General features: G+C 36.4%; 1 protein-coding gene across 1 annotated transcript in view; it reads left to right on the top strand.

The window, feature by feature from the left end:
* EPS15 (epidermal growth factor receptor pathway substrate 15) overlaps positions 1-20,060 on the top strand; it is a 43,533-nt gene that overhangs the window by 11,480 nt on the left and 11,993 nt on the right. The window contains exons 10-18 of the mRNA XM_042873649.1: positions 1,324-1,469; positions 2,368-2,527; positions 6,040-6,125; positions 11,571-11,643; positions 15,629-15,790; positions 16,416-16,613; positions 17,748-17,945; positions 18,418-18,495; positions 18,746-18,836. Coding sequence (XP_042729583.1) covers positions 1,324-1,469; positions 2,368-2,527; positions 6,040-6,125; positions 11,571-11,643; positions 15,629-15,790; positions 16,416-16,613; positions 17,748-17,945; positions 18,418-18,495; positions 18,746-18,836 — 1,192 coding nt within the window. The remainder of the gene's footprint in view (positions 1-1,323; positions 1,470-2,367; positions 2,528-6,039; positions 6,126-11,570; positions 11,644-15,628; positions 15,791-16,415; positions 16,614-17,747; positions 17,946-18,417; positions 18,496-18,745; positions 18,837-20,060) is intronic.

Here is a 20,060-nt window from a genome sequence, read left to right as displayed (position 1 = left end):
TGTCTGCAAATATAAACAGTTGGATAAAAGCATATTATTTAGTGAAGATTTTGAAGATATTTTTAAAATAAATTGTTTCAAAGCATCTAGCTCAACCTTAGAACACTTAGAAAACAGTTAAATCCAAGCATACGTAGGCAGAATGTTTGTTCTGACTGAATACTGATTGGAATCTGGGCAGTTTTTAAGACATTGTGATAGGATTGTGTATGCACTTACATGTTGTGCACAGAAGCAGTTTGAAGAAGACGTTCATGAAAACAGTAGATCACTGCAAGCTATGGAAAGAAAGAGGACAGATGGTCTAGCACATCCCCTGAAATATGTGAGATCTGGTGCTTGTTCTAAATGTAGTTACTGAGAAACTTAACTCCAGCAGAAAAGCATCTTATTGAATTCTGATCCTTTTAGAATCCAGAATTTGGGAGTATGTCTTTTCAAGTGCATTGTAATTTACTGGTTGTATTTGAAGCAAATGTTGAGGAAGGAATCTGAGGTGAGAGCTGAAGTACTTTAATGCATAAGATGCTGCTTGGATATTTGGGTACCTGTATTTGAGAAATCAGCAGATTGGCACTTTGTGTCTCCTGGTTCCCAGACTTTGGCAGCTTACTTGACTGACTTAAGCCTGGGTAATGTGTGTATTACAGAGCAGTTGTGTTCTGGATGAGTGTCTTGGTGTATGTTTTTGTTTGTTTGTTTTTTTTATACAGCACCATTTGGGATTTGTATATTAAGTGTCCTTGTACACTTAAATTAGTGTCCACGAGCATGCATATACGCAAAAGCTGAAGCAATTTTCACTCATCCTCCCTCCATCTTCTTATAGTAAATAGTATAGTATTGGAAAAATTGCTGAAGTAAGAAATGTGGCTGTAACTCCTATCTTTACCTTAGTAAGAACTTCAGATGTGTAATTTAGAATGTCCCAGCTGTTAACTCTGAGCTTGACCCATCTAAAGCTCTCCAGCTGTGTAAGGAAGAGTGAAGTTGATGGAGGCAGACTATGAGTACAGTGGTGAGTGCAAAACCCCTTGCTAGGAGGAGATCTGGGCCCCAGGGAATATTTCTGTTGCATAGGCAAAGAAGTAGAGCAGTATCAACCAGCTGTGGCCCTTCACTGATACCAGTGTTGCTGCTTTTGGAGTGTCTTGCCTATACGTGTCTATTTTGGATGATAAAAGTGATTCATAAATCTAAAATGTGTGCTATAGTCCATGAATTATGTAACTCTGAAAGTATATAACCAAAAACAGAACTGTCTTTATCTTGGTATTGTGGGTTTTGTTTTCCTCTCTACCACTCCCCCTCCCTTCCCTTCAGTGGGTTGTATCGCCTGCAGACAAAATTAAGTATGATGAGATCTTTATGAAAACTGACAAGGACATGGATGGATTTGTGTCAGGTGTGGAAGCCAGAGAACTATTCTTGAAGACAGGACTGCCTTCTGCTCTGCTTGCACATATCTGGTAGGGATTATTTTCCCTTGACAGCTGTTTAGACGATGGCTTGGTTCTTGATCCTTCCTAGCTCTTTTCATGAAAAGTGCTATGCTGACATTTATAGAAAATGAGAGCTATTTTCATATAAAGTAGCAAGGCCTCTGTATTAGCAGTGGTAACTTAATTTGCTTCTACTTTTGGATAGAAATAGGGGGAAAATTGGTTAATGCCATGAGCTATTTCCTAGCTAGAGGAGGTAAAGTGCCTGAAGAAATGGCTTCAAACAAATACTGCATTTAGCTAAATGCCTCTATATAAAGGACCATAATGTTGCTGTGTATTTGAACACTGAGACTGTCCATTTGAGAATTATCTGCATGAAATTCTTAGCATTCAAGACTCAGGGCCCATCTAATTCTGTGAATTGTTTGTCTTTCATTAAAGCCTGTATATTACAGGCTGTAGTGACACCTACTGTGTGATGGTATTTTTTCTAAATTTTTCTCCACTGTAAGATAGTGCATGGCACTCTGATAGAAAAACGATTGGGTTTTTTCACTGTATGGTTAATATAATGTAGGAAATCTAGGAAAATGGTATAAACTGGTGTTGCCTATGGAATGTTCTTTAGTTGAGCAGATAAATTCAGCTATAGATATTCAGATGTTGCAATTCGTATGCCTAGTTCTGCCTTTTACCAGATTAGCAATTACTCTAACAGAGCATTGGAACTTTACACAAAAGGAGGGAAGTGGTTGTGTGTGTTTCTGCATTCATTACCATGGTTTGTTGTGTGTTGCATTATTTTTAATAGAGGAGGCACTCAGTAGCTGTTTTCACAGTTCTAAGTGAAATAAAGTATAACATGTAGAGTTATACTTGTGGAAATGAAGATTTGGTTTATTCCATGTGCATCTCTGTCTAGGGCTCTGTGCGACACAAAGGACTGTGGGAAGCTTTCCAAGGAACAGTTTGCTTTGGCTTTCTACTTAATTAATCAGAAATTAACAAAGGGCATAGATCCACCTCAAGCTCTGACTCCAGAGATGATTCCACCTTCAGACAGGAGTGTCACATTACAGAAGGTAAGGATGGGTTTGCATGCTTGGTATAAATTTCAAAGGCTGGAAAGGAGGCACTTCAAGTACTGGCAAACCTCAAGGTTATCATAATATCAGGAAGAAAACAAGCATTAATTACAAAGAAGTGACAAAACACTGCTCCATTCATGTTTTGAACTGAAGCTGCCATTTATTACACTTGCCAACCAAGCAGAGAGATCTTATGTTGAGAAAGCATTATTTTCTATATTAAAAGAATAATCTTTTTCCTGTCTGAAGAAATCTTAGTTTGCATCAGGAGTAACATGCACAGGTTCTATGTTTTTGTCCTAGTGTGCTTTTCAATTATCTTTCACATTTCTTTTTTTTCAATAACACTCAAAATAATGTGAATTAAATAAAGTTTATGTATTTAAAGTTCAAAAAGTAAATGTCCACCATTTTATTCTTCACAGATAGTTTAAATGTCTTGATAGCCTGTTAATTGCCATCTGTCTTAATCCAGCAGTAGACTAAACCTCAACAGCTCAAGTTATGTTTATCAGAATGGCAGAAGTCATTGGCAGATTCTTACTTGTTTTACGCATTGTAGAGTCTTATGTTGGTTACCTTTTCTTGGTTGTGCAAAGCTGATTCTACACTTTCTTGAACAGAATGAAAAATCAGCAACTGAAAAACTAGAAACTCAAAGTTTGGCACTACTTTTGAGTTTCTGTAACTGGAATCTTATTTCTTTTTTACATTCTATTTTTAAAAAGTAATTGCTTTATTTGCAACCCTACTAATCTTTTTTGTATGTTTGCTTTCCTTTCTATGTCTCTTTTCTAGTTTGGACTGTTTTTTCCATTCTGCACCACTCTGCTTTTCATCCTTATTATTCTGTCAGTTTGTTAACTCTGCTTTCTCAAGGTTAGAGAATCTTTGCTTTTCTAATATTTACTGTCTGTTGGTTTGATAATGAGCATCCTTCTAAGACTCTTAAGTAACCACTGAAATAGTGCAGCACTTTCTGAAGCATCACAACTTGTTGCAGTCTCAAATTATTACTGGTTTCCAGTGTTGTTCACCTGGAAGAATCTCAAGGTGCTTTGCAAATCTGAACTAACACAGTGTACGTAATCCACTCTTGTGCAGAAAATGTTTCTGGGGTAGACCTCTGTGGCTGTTACAGTTTGGCTGTGTGTACTGCTTAAGTTTACAAAAGAAAGTGCTTTGTATTATCCTGTTCAAATTGTTGGGGAAGTGATGGCAGTTGTAGCCCAGTCTGACAGATGACAGTATCCATTAGGACTGATATCCATGTTATTACTGATTATGTTTCAGAACATGTAGTGGTCAGAACACTTTAAATGAAATCAACATTGTTTACTGCTGTTCTGTGTACGTTGTCTTCACAGAACTCTTAAAGACATCAGTTGAATTTTGCAGTGATTGCTAACATAAAAGATGAGAATGTTATGAAAGAAGTTAAGAGATCTTTTAGTTAGCTGTCTAAATCCTTACCCATTTTACTAGGTGAGCTAAAAGCTTAGCTCATTTTGAGATTTTCCAAAAAAGATGCTGTCTTCTTAGTGGATATGGAAGAACTTAATTGCTCGAGAACTGAACAAAAAGATAAGTAAGAGTGGTGGGCAGAAATAGGCCTTTTTCTGGATTACTTGAAGTGTTGTGGCTTAATTAGTAAAGAAAGGTAGGCTTCCTCTCCTGGTTTACCAGTACGAGGGTAGTAGCAAAAATATCAGTAACCACAATGGTAATCCATTGCATTTTTGAAGTATAGAAAGTTAACTTGCAGTCCTTCTTGGTAGGTATTCAGAAATCACATGCGTGTGTATTGCTGTTTTCTAATGTTTGGTGTCCTTGCAGAATTTCATTAACACAATAGTATAACTTCTTATTTCTATTCTGACGTTTGAATGCAGATCTCATAAATGGGAAAGAGCAGTAGTAGTCTAGTATTTGTTGCTGTGTTCCTTTACCTAAAGCTGTCTGTAGTTACAAAACCAGCTCTTGCATTACTGGCTGTAAAACTTACACTTGCATTCCAGTTCCTTTATGGAATTGTGACTGAAATTAACTTTTATTAATATTTTCCGTTTAAAATGTTGAAGTGTTGCTTGCATGTGTGATGTTAAGTGGCAGCAAATAATTCCAACTTCTGCCTCTTCCGAACGTGTACAATAAAGCTAAAAATGGCCTTTCTGGACTGGGTCTCTCCCCAGAGTTCTCCTGAAGAACTGAAAATGCGATGGTACTACACCTTGTTCAAATTTGATGCTCGAGTTACCATTAGAAAACAGAGCCCAGAAAGAATTTACACTTGTGGCTCATACCACCGTATTTCCTTCTTTATAGAATAAGGAAGGATTTCCTCATTAGAGGAATTGTGAGCAACTCATCAAAACTCCAGTGTAATTCTTGAGAATAGGATTGAACTTTGTAACTGTTTGGCCAGTTTGAGAAAGTGTACACTAACCTGTTTAAGAGTAACTGCATGGTTTTTTAATTCTCAATTTGTGTCATTTACTCCAATAAAAATATGTATGAATAATCTGTAATTGTGCTGAGTAATATTCTCCGCCACTGTGTGCACAGATTTACTGGTTAGGTCTTTGGTTGACTAAAGGTTTCTTACTTTTTCCCCCAGTATACACATGAATAAATAAGTAGTTCGTAGCATCTTGATTCATCTTCAGGGAAAGATAAATCTTTCTCTGCAGGATTTAAAGATTTGAATTCGTGTTATTTTTGAAATATCACCAGCTGAATGTTTATGTTGCCCTCTGAACTTCTGTATTTTGTCCCAGATAACTTTAAAGCTAGAAGGATTATATGTGTTCTGGAATGTAGTTACTATGTCAATGGCTTCCTAAATCTGTGTGTGTTTTGTTCAGGCATAATAGAACAATTGCAGTATTTGTTAATTTGTATATTTGAAACTTGTGCCCCAGTCATTTATGTAAATTCATAAACCTATGCATAATTTGTGTTATAGTAGTTGTCTCATTATGAAGTTGTTAAGGAAGTAAGAACTCAAAGGCATTAATTACCTATAATTATGTGTTATTGGAGTTTGAGTCAGTACTCTGGGATTTGTGTTAACACAGCTAGATACAGCGTAAAGCATTGCAAACAAAGCATTTTTACTTTGCATCAGGAGGATCACCAACGTGAAGAGATGCATATATCAGTAGTAAATAAACCAAACCTGTTTAAATGAGAGATAGGAAACCCACTAAACATCAACCATAAAATAAATTTAATTTTAGATCTAGACTCTTATTGTATGATTAGGTGTGCTTTTGTGGAAGACATGCCTTCAATTTTCAGGAGACAAACTTGTTGTGTATTACCAGATTCATGGGGCATATGGGGTATTCTGTCCATATAGCAGCTGGGCTGGGTTTTTTTGCTTTTTTTTTTTCTTTAAACAATGAAAGAATTGAAAAGTAATGCTACAAACAGTTGTTACATTTGTGTTTCACTTGTAAAGTGAACGTAGATGTCAGACTGCATAAACTTTTTCTTTCTTTCAGAGTGTTCAAGGACTGAATTCTGTAGCAGATTTTTCTGCAATTAAAGAGCTTGATACATTGAACAATGAAATAGTAGACCTGCAGAGGTAGGTGAAGGAGGAATGTTTGGTTGTTTTACTTCTTGCTTTTTTTTTTTCCCCTGAAAAATAAACCAAAAAACCAATGCATAAGAGAAAATCAGAAGGTAATGTAGTCTGTTACCAATGATAAGCAAATTGATAAATTTATTCTAATGATGTTTAACTCTTCTATTCTTTGTTGACTCAGAAGACTGCATTTAGTAACAGCAAGACTGAAAATTCTGTCCGTGATCACTTCTACACATGTTTCAGAGAGCTGCATCTCCTAGCATCCTAGGATCCAGATATTCTCTTTAGTTCATCTTTATTGTCAGGTCAGAATACAGGAGATCTTTAGGATGTGGAAGCCAGGACAGAAATTAGTATAAGATGCCTTTGATTTGTAGAGCAAATCCTAGGGACTTTTTCCTAATGGAGGCTGGGAACTGAGAGAAGAAGGCTCAAGAAGGATACAGGGAAGGGAGTCAGAAGGTGGCAGTTTACATAAGGACTTACATAAATCAGCTAGAATTTTTATGGTGGTAAAGATAGACATGCTTGCCTTCTGTTTGGTGAAATTCACTTTTGCACTGAAAAAGTTGTTTAAATTAGAGCTAGACAGATGCTTGGTTTCCAAAAATTATTTCTAGGCTTATTATTTCTAGGCTAAGATTTCAAGTCACTGAGGAAAATCAAGCTCATATATACTGTACAATCCTTGTCATACTCTCAAGACATAGCAGATATTCTTCTTTAGTGACTTTTGCTACTATTGTAAATATACTGGAAGTTCATCCTGTCAGTTAAGGAGCTTTGTCATGATGACAAAGAGTGACTTATCCATGTCACTTGTAGGAGTGTTTTAATTTGGAAATGTGTGAAAGCACAGCCCATCTCCTAAACAGATAAATGTTTTTGCACTTGAGCTGCTTGTTACTTCCTCTGCCTCCTCACTTGTCATTGCCATGGCTTCCTCTGTTCTTTAACTTGTATTGATACCAGTTTTGGACTTACACATTTATTAACCTACAATTTGATTTGCAACTATGTGTATTTGTTATTAGAAGGAAATAAATTATTCACTTGTGTGAATTTTTAGATAAAGGTGGATTTTTTAGTTTTTACTAAGTGTATTTGCAGCCTAACATTCACACCGTTTTGTTGTGTTCTGCTCTTTCTTTCTCCCTGTGATATATGAAGGAACCCCATGGCCTTTGGAAGTCATTGCTTCTGCTTCTTCAGTGGCAAATTATTTATTTGGGTTATATCTGATTGATGGAGATACCCATGTGTTAGTATTGTGTTAGTAATAAATTAATTTTGATCACTTAGCAGTTGTTTAGCTGCTATAAAAGAGTCATTTTGGTAGTGGAGATGTTGCTCTCCTGTATCTCACCTGAAGTCCAGGTGGCAGTAGGAGGCAGCAGATCAGTCTTTGTGATAAGTTTAGGACATTTCTCGTCTCTTGGGAAGTCTGCATTTCAGGTATAACTGTTTAAGTATACTTTCAGTCTTCATAGTTACCATATTAAAACGTCATCCAAACAATTTGATTCATTATTAAACAAAACAAAATGTTTAATGATTAAACCCAGTATGTACTAATTCTAATCCATGAGTTGTGTTTTATCAATGAGAGCTGCATTTTTGAGAGCCATTAGTAGAAATTGAATCTATTTTTGAAATGCACATTTAAACTAAAGAAAACAACCAGAGGAACTCCCTAAAATAATGAAGAGAATGACTGTGTTGTGAAAATGCTGTTTGTTGAAAGGCTGAGTGAAGAATGCAGAAGTGATGTGTTTGTGTGGGAAAACATCTGGTAGCCAAGAGCTTTTTGAATCTAATGTGATGAAAACATAAGGTGAGAAAATGGAGATTGAATATCAGATGGGAAATAAAAAGCACAATGCCTATTAGTAAGGTTAATTCCCCTCTGGTAGGGCAAATGACTTGCCTAGGGATGCTATGGAATGTGCCTCATTTTGAGCCTGACAGCAGTACTGCTTTTTCAGAAGATCTGTAAATTCTATTTCCGTTGCATTATATTTCTTGAGAGTTATTTCTGCTTTTTTTTTTTCATCAGCCCAGTGAGAGGTTAAACCAGATGTTCTTAATATTCTCTTTTTGAGCCATTGAGCCTTTTTCTTGACCCAGCACACCCTGCTTTCTTTTTGTTCATTAAAGCTAGCTGTGGCCCACAAATGAGTGGGATTTCTTCAGATTTTATCAGTAGAACATTGCTTTGTAAGTGTGAATAGCTGAGCTTAACTTGGTGCCACCCTTTGTGAGTGTTGGAGAGCAGTGGCTGCATTTTCCTGAACATAAGTCAAGCTAGGAGAATTTTAGAGCAGGTAAGTTAGTCTCTCAAAAGTAAGGAAATAATAAAATGCTCTATTTTTTTCCAGGGGCAACTTTTTGTTGCCATGTATTTGCATCAAAGCTTTGTTTAAAAGTCCAGAAATATAGAACTTGTTAGCAAATCAACAGTAAGAACTGTAAACCAGCTGCTTCCAAACCAGATTAGAAGAAAGCAGCTGGGTTGTTCCAGCTGAAAACTGGGGGACTGAAGGGGAGGAAAAACTGAGCAAACTCTAGATGTTTGGTTGTTTTTTTTTTTTCTAGCAGTGTCAACATTAAGCACTTCTACACTGGGAATTCCCACAATTGCACATGTATGTGACAATAAGAAATGTTTGGCAACTGAGTTTAAATGATGCTACTAAGTCTGTGAGCAGCCATTGATCATATTTTGTGGAAAAGAACTGATCTATTTACTATTTTTCATTTTTAACTAGTGTTGTTCTGATTGTTAGCTATCAAGAAGTGAGGCCAGGATTGCTTCATAGATGGCTTAAGTGGCTCTACTGACATGGGTCTACTCAGCTGTCAGCTATTGCAAATGTTCCCTGTGTGCTGGTTCCAATTCTTAAATAATACTCCATTCACAAATTGCAAAGCTGCTGGATTTACTGGTGTTACTTGATTTGTATATTATGAAGTGTGTATGTTGGGTTGTTCTTTTGTTATTTGTTTGTTTTCAATCATTATTTTTAATTTATTGAACAAAAAGACCTCCTGACCTGGCTGCTATTAAGTTACCTAGGGAAACTGCATTGCTTACCTAATGGAGTTTGAGTTGGTTTCAAATGTTAACTTATTGTTGAGACCACAGGTGTTTTTGTGTTTCCAGGAGATGTTATGGGACTGTATAATTCAAGAAATCTGTCATGTCCAATAATACAGTTTGGTTATATCCCCGGTATGCAGGTTTACCAGATAGTCTGTAAAAGAGATGGAGGCATTCAGAAGAATTAGTAAATTAAGTAGGTCGGCATTACCTTCATTTGAAACAAAGATGCTTTGCTCACGGTGGGGAGCAGGGAGGGTAGATGCATTGTTCAGCCTGTATTCACTTAGCTTTCCTTTGTCTGAGACTGCTGCCTAAGTGTTTCTTGTTCGGCCTGACAATAATTCTTTCATTTGATGTTTTTTCCATTCATTGTCTGTGTTGTGATCTGACCAGTGTAAGCTGGCTGTGGGTGGGTATTGTGTCCCTTGGTGTAGTCCAGATTGCAAGATTTTGGTACCTGACCACTGTTGAAATAGAAGGGAAGCGAGTTTCTTTTCTGATGGTCTCTTCAGGCCTATCAGTGACAGGAATTAGGGAAAGCTATATGTTAAGGCATACGTACCTGCTTGCATTTTATTTCCTGCTCAGTTTTCATACCCAAGCTGGAAAAATAACAAAACAGCTTTTTGTTGATCTAGTCAATTATTCTGTCATTTATCTTCAATTAGGAATAATATGCCTGAATGTTTGTGTTTGATAAGTATCTGAGGGCTTGGTATTTTTGAACTTGCCTTCTGTTTAGATCTGTGGAAGTGCTTTGAGATGGGGACCATTTATTTATGGAAAGTTATAAAAGGCAGAAGTCAAAAGGACTTGTTTCAACTCTGTCTTGTGATGCTTTAAATATCTAAATTCAACTCTGCAACAAATGCTGGTTTATTGAGCTAGAGAAAAGCATTTGGTTTGAAGGAAACAATAGATCTGTGCAGCATTTTCATGATTATTTTTTTTCCTGATGAATGGGGACTGGGAAGTTTTTTGAAACATGAAGGTTGACACCTAAAAAAAAAAATAGCACAGCTTGTTCTTCAGAGTCCCTGTTTCCACATCTTTCTATTTTCCTCCGTGTAAACCTCTCCTTAAAGCATGGTCAGTAAGTTAATTGGGTGCTGAGATAAACAGTAATTGAGCGTGAGATATAGTGATAATTTTTCTGAATGAATATTTGTAAGGCATGATACCTGATTTTTTCCATCTTCCATTGTATATGCCTTAGCAGTAAACAAGCACTCCTTAGCCTGAATAAAGTCAACTTTCTCAGAGGAAATTCCCCTTTTCACTTTGGGGATGGTAGTGCTTCATTTCGTACTAGAGAAGAGTAAACAATAAGATTAATAGTTTCGGATTGATTGCCCATTCTGCTGCTATTAATATATGATTAATTTTAGTACGTGCTAGTAATATCATTTGATGGCTTTTCTAAATGAATTACCTTAGGGAAATGTCAGAATTTGAAAAATGATAATACTCTCATCTTCAATGTACATAGGCATTTTAATAGCAGAGTCTTTATAGACATAAATATTTGTATATAAAAGCTATTGTTAAAATTGCAAAGCCTGCTGTCCTGCTTTTCTACATCTGGTACAGGAGAAAACATAGCATACATTGTGTAGGGATAAATTCTTTTTTTGTAAGAACACTTTTGGGTTGTGTGGCTTTTTCATTTCTTAAAGCTATTGTTATCTTGGCAGCCAAGAATTTACTGATGGTAATTCCCCTGTCATCAGTAGTCACTTGTAAGCTTGCATAAATGTCTGTAGGGACAGACTTGATATGACACAGCAAATAACTATATATGGAGTCTGTTAAGCACTTAGTGATTACAGCAGGCTAACTTTTCTTCTTCTGACTGATCTTACCAACAAATCTATCTAAAATATGATAGTCAAGGTTAATAATCTGCTAGGGTGGCCTCCTGAAAATGCTTTTAGCTGCTGGTAGCATAGGAATTACTGTATTTGCAGGGGTTAACAGATGGAATCTGATGCAATCCCTCCCACTTTTCCCAGCAGTTTTCATTAGACAAGCGCTCCATAGCAACAGTGAGATCACTGAAGACAGTATTTCATTGATTTTTCCCTCCCGCCCCCTTCCATTTTTAAGCCATTCTTATCACTAAAGTGCAGTTGGGTGAAAGGCATCTTTTTTTTTTTATGCACAAGGCTTATGTGGGCTTCTGTCTTGTAAATTATTTGGAAAGCAGAAATCCCTTAGATCTTTTGTGTTTAATGTTTCACTATGTATTTAAAGAGAGATACAGGGTTAGGAGGCTGGATAACTGTACCTGCTGTAGCTGATGTTCTTAAGTATTCTTGCATTGTTTGCTGGTCTTCTAGGGAAAAGAATAATGTAGAGCAAGACCTGAAGGAGAAAGAAGATACCATCAAACAGAGGACGAGTGAGGTGCAGGTAAATAAGACGCAGAATTGTTGCTCAGATATCTGATATTGCACCATGTGATGCTTTAATAGCAATGAGATTACTGAATCTTTAGATCGCATCACTTGCTGAGTGGTGGCTGAGGAAAAGAATGTATGTTGAAATATATTTGGTATACCAATGTGGATTAGTAGGGTTCTGCATCTCTGTATAAATGTGTGAGCTCCTAGGATATGTAATCTGCATGGAGATTTTAATGAGAGATATTCAAAATAATAAATCCTCTTTTAAGCAGGGCTGATCTACTAAAAACTGAATAAGACGCTATCGTGCCACAAATTAGTAAACTTAACGAGGCTGAATTAAAAGGACTTCTCTATGGGGCTGCTTCTTAAAAGTCTCAGTAATTATCCAGCTTGAGAAGAATATTGCCTAAAATAAGTGAATTCTGAAGTAATATATTTGATTTTTATTTAAAGGGGCGTCATTGAACTTAGTGTAATTTGAATTTTGCAAGTGCCTTATGAATTAAAAATTATATAGTCAGCATCAGTGTTTAGGGTGTTAACAGTATAAGCTCTGAATTAAATACTGCAAAGCATATTTAAGTTAAATTTTAAGGTGCAGAAGCAGCTGGAATTGCAACAATAAGAAAAAAAAATTTCAGTGTTCTATCTGATCATTTACATTTATTTCTGCCTTTGTTTTGGGAATCTTTATTAGTTCAAATACTCTCTATTTGATTATGAGTAAATGATATAAATTTCTAATTTTACTTTGTTTTGGGGGCTGGAAGGTTGGGAAAGAAAAGCCAGTGTTGCAAGCATTGTGACTCTTGTGCTCAGCTATTTAATATCCTTAAAGCCTGGATGATACTGAATAATCTGACCTTTCAGAAGATAAGCAGATGCTGGCCTGGTAGTCACAATGGCAGCCAGATTCAGCAGCTGCTGGAATGTGTGCAGAAGTTGACCATTCCTGCAATTCTGTCTGTGCATGCCAGCATCGTTCTTCTCTGTGATGAAGAGGACCTTTTCACACTGTTAAACATTCTCACTGATGTTTCTATTTGGGCACACATGGTGATTTTGTTCGTTGTTCTGAAACTTGTGTGTTCATATTAAGATTGAGTTCTCTGCTGCCTTTGTACGAGAGGTGTCTAAAGCTAAGTAAAACACCTGCCATTAGTATCGTGAGGCCTAAAATGTTGCAGTCTTAGTGTGATTTTATGTTTATAGTCCTTGATAGTCAGCAGCATCACAGAATCAATGGGATCATTGTATCCAGAGCAGTTGTGTTCGAAACAACTGTCTTAAATCTTTAACCTCTTAGTGATCACATAAGCTATTTGTATCCTGCTAAACATAAGGAGTTCTCGGTCTGTGAAGAAGGAGCAGTCTGTTACTGACATGTCAGAAAAATGGAAAGCCATCAGAATCAAATGGGACATGACTCCAGCATTCATTTGAGCTGATGGCTCTGTATCTCTGGTCTCTTTGTTCCTTAATGTTGAAGGAACCTGCATGTTTCATGAAACTTTCTAGAACTTCACAGGATAGCAGATGAAGAATATCATGTTATTTGCTTCTTTTTTTCTTTCTGATGTTCTTATAGTGATATTTCTAAAGATGGTAGGCACAAACTGTGTTGTAATCTGCCACTTTTGATCAAGCTAATCTAGTGGCAGCACATGGAAAGGTTCATGATACCAGGATTATGTTCACCAACATAAATTATAACCTCACAAAGGCTTGTGATGGATTGAACAGATCTGTATGAGGGAAGAGATAGAATAGCTATTTTCCCCTATGAAATAATGTATATGCTGTACAAATAGAGTCTGAGAGGCAGGGACAGAAAAAGACTTGTAGAGAAAACATAACAAACTGTGATATATTTTAATGTTTATTAAAGCATTATCTCTCAGCAATGATTAAAGACTGTTTTTCGTAAGAGGTAACAGGTAGAATAGTGAAGATTGAGAAACTAAGGCATTTTTTTTATTTATTCTGTGATGGAGTTTTTATTTTCTTATGAATAACAGAGATAAGAAACACGGATACAAAATGTTCTTCTTGGCAGAAGACAACTCAGTTTTTCAGAGTTAATGTATCACTAAAACAACAATTTTTGACCATACAAGTGTCATCATTGAGGCACTACCTCAAGTTATGGGCTTTTTTCCACATGCCCAAGACTCAGATCCTCCATCAAGCACTTTGTATATGTGTATGGTTTCTTAGTGTGCCTGCAAAGACTCTAACATAAATGGTGATTCTTCTGGCTTTCCCAACAATAACTGGGAAAGAATCCTGGAATAAAATTCCCTAGAATTCTCCTGACATGAAGTCAAAAGGTCTGTTTCCAGTTTTAAGTGGAATATTGAAACTTTGTGAAGAGAAAATTGAACAAAAAAATTGAACAAATGCTTGGAACTCCTGGGGAAAAAAAAAAAGCACAACTTATGTTCACATCTATGGAAGAAAGAAGAATCTATTTTGGAGATATCAGGTACAGTCATGTCTCCTCAGCGCTTCTCTACTGCTGTGGCTGGAACAGACATTGGGTCTCAAGAACCAGTAGCAAGATTGAAAGTCATCTATATTTAGCTTGTGTGTGTGTCTGAAAGGAACTGTTACTTCCACCCCTCAACTTGGTTGTGTGTGTTGAGAGTCAGATGGGATTTGTATCAAAGTTGTGGAAAAACGGAACGGATTAGGACACTTTCCCAGTTGTCCAAGTCACTAGTTGCTGTCAGAGCTTTTTGCATATATTGACTTATTTTCCATAAAGCAGAATCAATAAGTCATCTATTCTGGCTGCTGTAGGTTAGTCATGAAATTTCAGCCATTAATCCTGAAGTTGATAAATGGATTTTGATTTTTCTAATAAACGAGTCTCTGATATTATTAGGTAGTCTTCTGACTGTCTTGAGGTTCCCTGTTTTGCTGAGCATCTGACTGCTGCACCATATACCTTTGTTTCTCTCTCTTCTTGTCCTGGTTAACTGGAGATGTTAACAGATATGAGTTAACCTTCTTCCCCTTTTTGAAAAAAGATAACTTAATCACCTAAAAGTGACAACAGAATCTTACTGTAGAACAGCACACGAATGCGTGATCTCATCAATCTTCTCAAGATCAACAAGATCAATCAAGTCAGAAGACTGCAATCTTCTTCTCTCATCTACTACTTCTGTAATAATCCTTTTTTGATCTCTCCGTATTACTTCTTCCTCTTGACTTTGACAGTGCTTGCTAAATTCTTGTCTTGGTTTTTTTCCAGTGTTATCTCTGCAGTTTGAAGTATAGCCATTGTTGTTGCTCAGAAATGAACTAATTATCATATGATGCTACTTTCTGTATCTTACATTTTATTTACAGCTGTTCCCTGTAACAAAACATGCCATGTTTTCATATATGGAACATGCATTTCTTACCAGGAAAAAAAAAAAGGGTGATTTCAGCAAAAATTGGAGGTGGGGAAAATCTTAAGGGAAGTGCAATTGGGTTAATAAGGCACTGATTTTGTTCTTTACCTTGCTGCTAAAATGAGTTTGTATTTTTGGGTGTGTGTTTTTGAGGGGAAAGGAAGAGAGTAAAGAATTTCTGTTACTAAGGAACTCAATAAAACATGTTGCTAAAATAGAAAAGAATGTAGCAGCCTGAGTAAGGATGACTTCTGGATTCAGGAAGGAAGCCTACCTCCCACTGATTAAACTGTTCTAATTTCTGTTTGGGAGTGTGATCTTCAATATTTCAATACCTTGTTGTTGTTGTTGTTGTTGTTGTTGTTGTTTGATGAAAGAAAAGAAAAAGCAAATAACCTAATTGTTGTTCTCTTAGAATTAAAACTTGAGAACACTTGCTTGTGTGATGTGCAGTACATGTTAGCCTTTGGAAGATAACATGTTGCTACTCTCAAATCTGGCTGATCATTACCACAATTTATACCATGAAATTTAATGGTCAGAGGGAGCAGTAAACAAAGGCAAAGCAAATCTGTTTTATTACAGGATCTACAAGATGAAGTAAAACGGGAGAGCAGTAATCTGCAGAAACTGCAAGCTCAGAAACAGGAAGCGCAGGAAATCCTTAATGATCTTGATGAGCAGAAGGCCAAGTTGGAAGAGCAACTTAATGATATCAGGCAGAAATGTGCAGAGGAGGCCCACTTGGTAAGGCCTAGTGGCTTCAGCCCTTAAGAAGGAATGCTGCATTTTGAGTAAGGCATGCTTGCACTGTGTTGTGGTGGTTGGGAAAGGAGAAAAAACTTTCAAGATTAAACAGCCTGAGTTGCAGGATTTTGTGACCAATAGAGAATAGGAGACATCATTTATTTCACTGACCTCTTTATGTCTCAGTGTGCCAACAAATGTAGTAAGATGTGTTTGCACACATGTGAAGTTGTGTACAAATGACACAAATGTGTAACACAATGTAAATGTAACTATAAACACTAATTATCAGGATTGATTTCTTGGGATTAAAAAAAATAATAGTCATATATATATATATTTTTTTTCTAACATAAAATTTCAGGGTTGTTTTTTTTTTCCCATATCTTAAATATTAGTAATACCTGTATTGGTCAGGAAAACAGCTTGATCTCATTGGGACAAATAGCAGATAAATCTTCTGTTAGAGTATGATCTGAAGTCTCTGCAATAGCTGGTCATAAATCTTCTGGTCATAAATCTTAGCCTTTCCTAGATATATTTGGAGGTGTGGGGGTATTTTTGGTGTGTTGTTGTTTGTTGTTCTTTTCCTAATTTGACTTTAGAATCCTTGTTTATGCTTTAGATTGCCATGCTGAAAGCTGAAATAACAAGCCAGGAGTCAAAGATCTCAGCATATGAAGATGAACTGACCAAAGCTCAAGAGGAGCTGAGTCGTCTGCAGCAAGAAACTGCAGAGCTTGAGCATTGCATAGAGTCTGGGAAAGCACAGCTGGGACCTCTTCAGCAACATCTGCAAGATTCACAACAGGAAATCAGTTCTGTAAGGCATTGTGAAAGGGGAAGGGAAAAAAAAAAGGAAAAACAATAATTAAAAAAAAAAAAGAGAAAGGCAAAACAAAAAAACCTGTTTTAGCTGACAGGCTTTGGTATGATTTTTTCATAAGGAGAAAATGTTTTTCTTCTTTTCACAGTTTCTATATGTTCCATTGCTTGCACAGAGCATGTGTTTAGTAGTTACAATTCTTACAGACTGACTCGCGTTGCTCTAAGTATTTATTTCTATTTCTCCATTGTTAATAAGAGGGAATTCATTATAATTGATAAATAACTTGCTTTAATGTAATGAATGACTAATGAGTAATGCCTCTTTAAATTCCTTATGTCCAATAGTTATCCAGGTTTTCTTCCTCAGCCGCAGCCTGAGCCATGATCTCACTGTTCATAGATTGATGTGACGTTGGTATAGATTTACTTAACACGTTTACTTAGTGTATTCTTGAAGGAGGAAGGTGAATGGAAGAGTACTGGGACTAGGTACAGAGAAGCAGAGAGATTGCTGCGTTGTTTTTTAAGAACAAAGCTGTACTTTGTATGTGCAGTCAACAGTTTATTACTTCAATGAACAGTTAGCTTGCATACCTTTTTGTCATTTCTCTCACTTATTGCTGAAATAATCATGTGGCTGTAACTGCCTGCTTAGGAAAATATATTTTGGATTTTCTAGACTTCAAAAGGTGTGTGGAGGAAGATAATTTTGTAATTTTTTCTTTGAATTCTGATTAAGCAGCCTTTTACATTTGTGGAGCTTAAGGCAATTACAAATGAGTAATGTAAAAGGGAATAAACAAAACAAATCAAACAAAAATCAAAAACCCACACCCAAACAAACCAAAGGCTTTGCAAGTCTGATGTGCTTGAGTGGCAGTGGAACAAGTCTTTAATACTGCCAGTGATCACCAGTGATACGGCCTGCTTCCTTGGCACAGAAGGTTCTCAGGTCTTCTACCATATCTCTTCAGGAGCAGATTTGTGCTTTTCTAGGAAATTTTATAGTTTGTTATACTTGATCTTGGAGTATAAGAATTACCTTCCATCTCACAGTTAGGAAGGGAGAGTTGTATTCTAGTTTCCATGTGCTGCTGCGTTGACACACATGCGTTATTTCTGTTCACAGGTGCAGACAAAACTTCTTGAGCTGAAAGAACTGGAAAGTAACCAATTTAGTTGGCACTCTCAGCCACAGACTGTACTTGTTAACGGAACTGCGGATCATTCTAGTCTTAGCAACAGCAGCAGTGAAACTGCTAACCTTAATGAGAATGCTGAAAGGGAAAGCATAGCTGAAGATGAACAAATAAACAACGTATCCCCAGTGAGTAAAATGTTTTGCCTCCCTGATCATGATGCAATGCAGCTGTGAAGTTGGAATAAATTAAGAATGTATTAAGATTGGTTGTATTTTGTTTTTAAACATTTTCAAAGCGAACTTTAAGGATGTTATTCTGAGGGAGTATTCCAGAGATCTGGAAGTTGATAAGCAGAAAAAGAGGCAACATTATTTTCCAAAGCTTAACATCATAAATTGAAGAGTAAAATTAATGTTAAAGAAGAGCAGCTGTTTCCAATTGTTTCCAATAGAATGAGGAATAGTACGAAAATCTAAAAGCTGTCTTGCTTTTTAAATGCCCAGTTTTCTGTCTCAATTTATCGAACACTTCAGTGTGTTCTAAGTATGAACCTCTTGAGGTATCCTTTAGTATATTCTCACAACAGTTTGACTTAAAATGGAGTAAGTAGTGTAGTGTTCTGTTTACTTACACTAAATTGCTTTTATCCTTACGTAGACAAGAAATAGTCCTGAAACAACAGCTGCTGCTGCAGAAGAAGACAAAGAGACTCCATCTGCAACTGTTACGAGAAAAGTGAGTTTGTTCAAATTTAAGTGGGGGAAGAAGTGAATGTAAAAAGAAAAAATAAAAATAAATAGGGCATGATGTCATAAATGCATTTATCTTATATAGCAGGTTGATTTTTACTGAGGAATACTCTAGCTCTCTGTTGAGTTCTGATGAACTCAAACTCATTTCAGCTTTAAGAAGTTAATAAATGATAACAGTATGAGGTAAGTGTCTCACACTTCTTACCTTTCTTTACTTCTTTCATGTTTTTCAGGAGGATCCATTTGATGCTGAATCTCATCCATTGCCTGATATAGTTTCTGAAACAAGCTTAGAGTTCTTCCAGTCCGACCCTTTTGTTGGCAGTAAGTACACTCTTCTCTCTAAGTGCAGATTTGCAGAAATGTGTTTTGTATGAACACAGATTAAACTTCCAGTCTTCTTGGAATAAATGTGAAAGTACTTGAGTGACAAGAGCCGATAGCATTACAAAAATACAAATGAGAGTTCCAGAGTGTGTCTCTTACCTGTGTTTTTTTTTCCTGAGTGCCTCTTTTTTCTTCTTCATTTTTTTTCCTTCTGGAGGTCTCATTTTGGTATTAAAAGTGCGGGCATACTTGTGAAACATGTGGTGTCACTGATCTAAATTGGAGCACGGAGCCACAAGCAGATCATCTGAGGGTTCAGTGCGCTGTGGTGTAGAGAGCATGTGGGTGGCTGAGAGTGAATGGCTGTGGCCTACTTATGGCAAGTTAGGTACTCAGAAAAAGATAATGTGGAACTGTACCATCTGTTCATCTTGTGGAAGTGCTAGGCTTTATTTTAAGAACTTGCCACTTAAGAATTCTGTTGCTCCTTTTTTTTCTAATGTTGGGAGGAATGATCTGTCTGGAAAGAGACACTTGGAGTATGGGAAGAGTTAATTTGGATTAACTGTTGAAACAGATGTATGCTAAAGAAGCTAAATTTATTTTGCATCACTTGGCTTCTAAAAGATTGCCAAAGTAGATTTAAGCTTTAGTTCATCTTTTTCACTTAAAAATATTAAAACAACTTCAGTGATTTCACATACATATTGTTTCTTATTTTGTTTATATGATGAAATAGTTTATATTATGAAGTAGTTCTGCTTATGGGGTATGACAGCCTTCCTTTCAGAGGAGAAAGATATGTCAATTAATCAACCTCCTGGATTTTGTGTGCTCAGTTTGTTTAGAGGTAGATATCTAGAGCTGTAAGACCTTATATATGTGAAATGAAGAAATATACTGGTGCCATATACTTGTATCCAGTATAGAAATGAATACTTGATGGCTGCTATCCATTGTGTCTGTGAGAATTAATAAAAGTAGAATTAAGTTTTCATCAGTAATTAGCCTGTATTACTATGGTGTAAATACTGCACAATGTGCATCTTTACTGAGAGCAGCCAACAGAGATGCATTTTTCAGATGGCTGTTATTGTGTGCTTCATTGCTTTGTCTGTTATCAGCTCTTGTTCCACTGAGAATTATGAAACTCTGCCTCTGAGTGAGGGAAATTGTAGCTTTAGAAACTTATTTCTATCAAAAAGACTTCAACTCAGTACA

This window comes from Lagopus leucura, unplaced genomic scaffold (genome assembly GCF_019238085.1).
Source record: "Lagopus leucura isolate 7727_CA_CO unplaced genomic scaffold, USGS_WTPT01 Super-Scaffold_100009, whole genome shotgun sequence".
NCBI lineage: Eukaryota > Metazoa > Chordata > Aves > Galliformes > Phasianidae > Lagopus > Lagopus leucura.
This window is presented reverse-complemented; position numbering and strand designations above follow the sequence as displayed.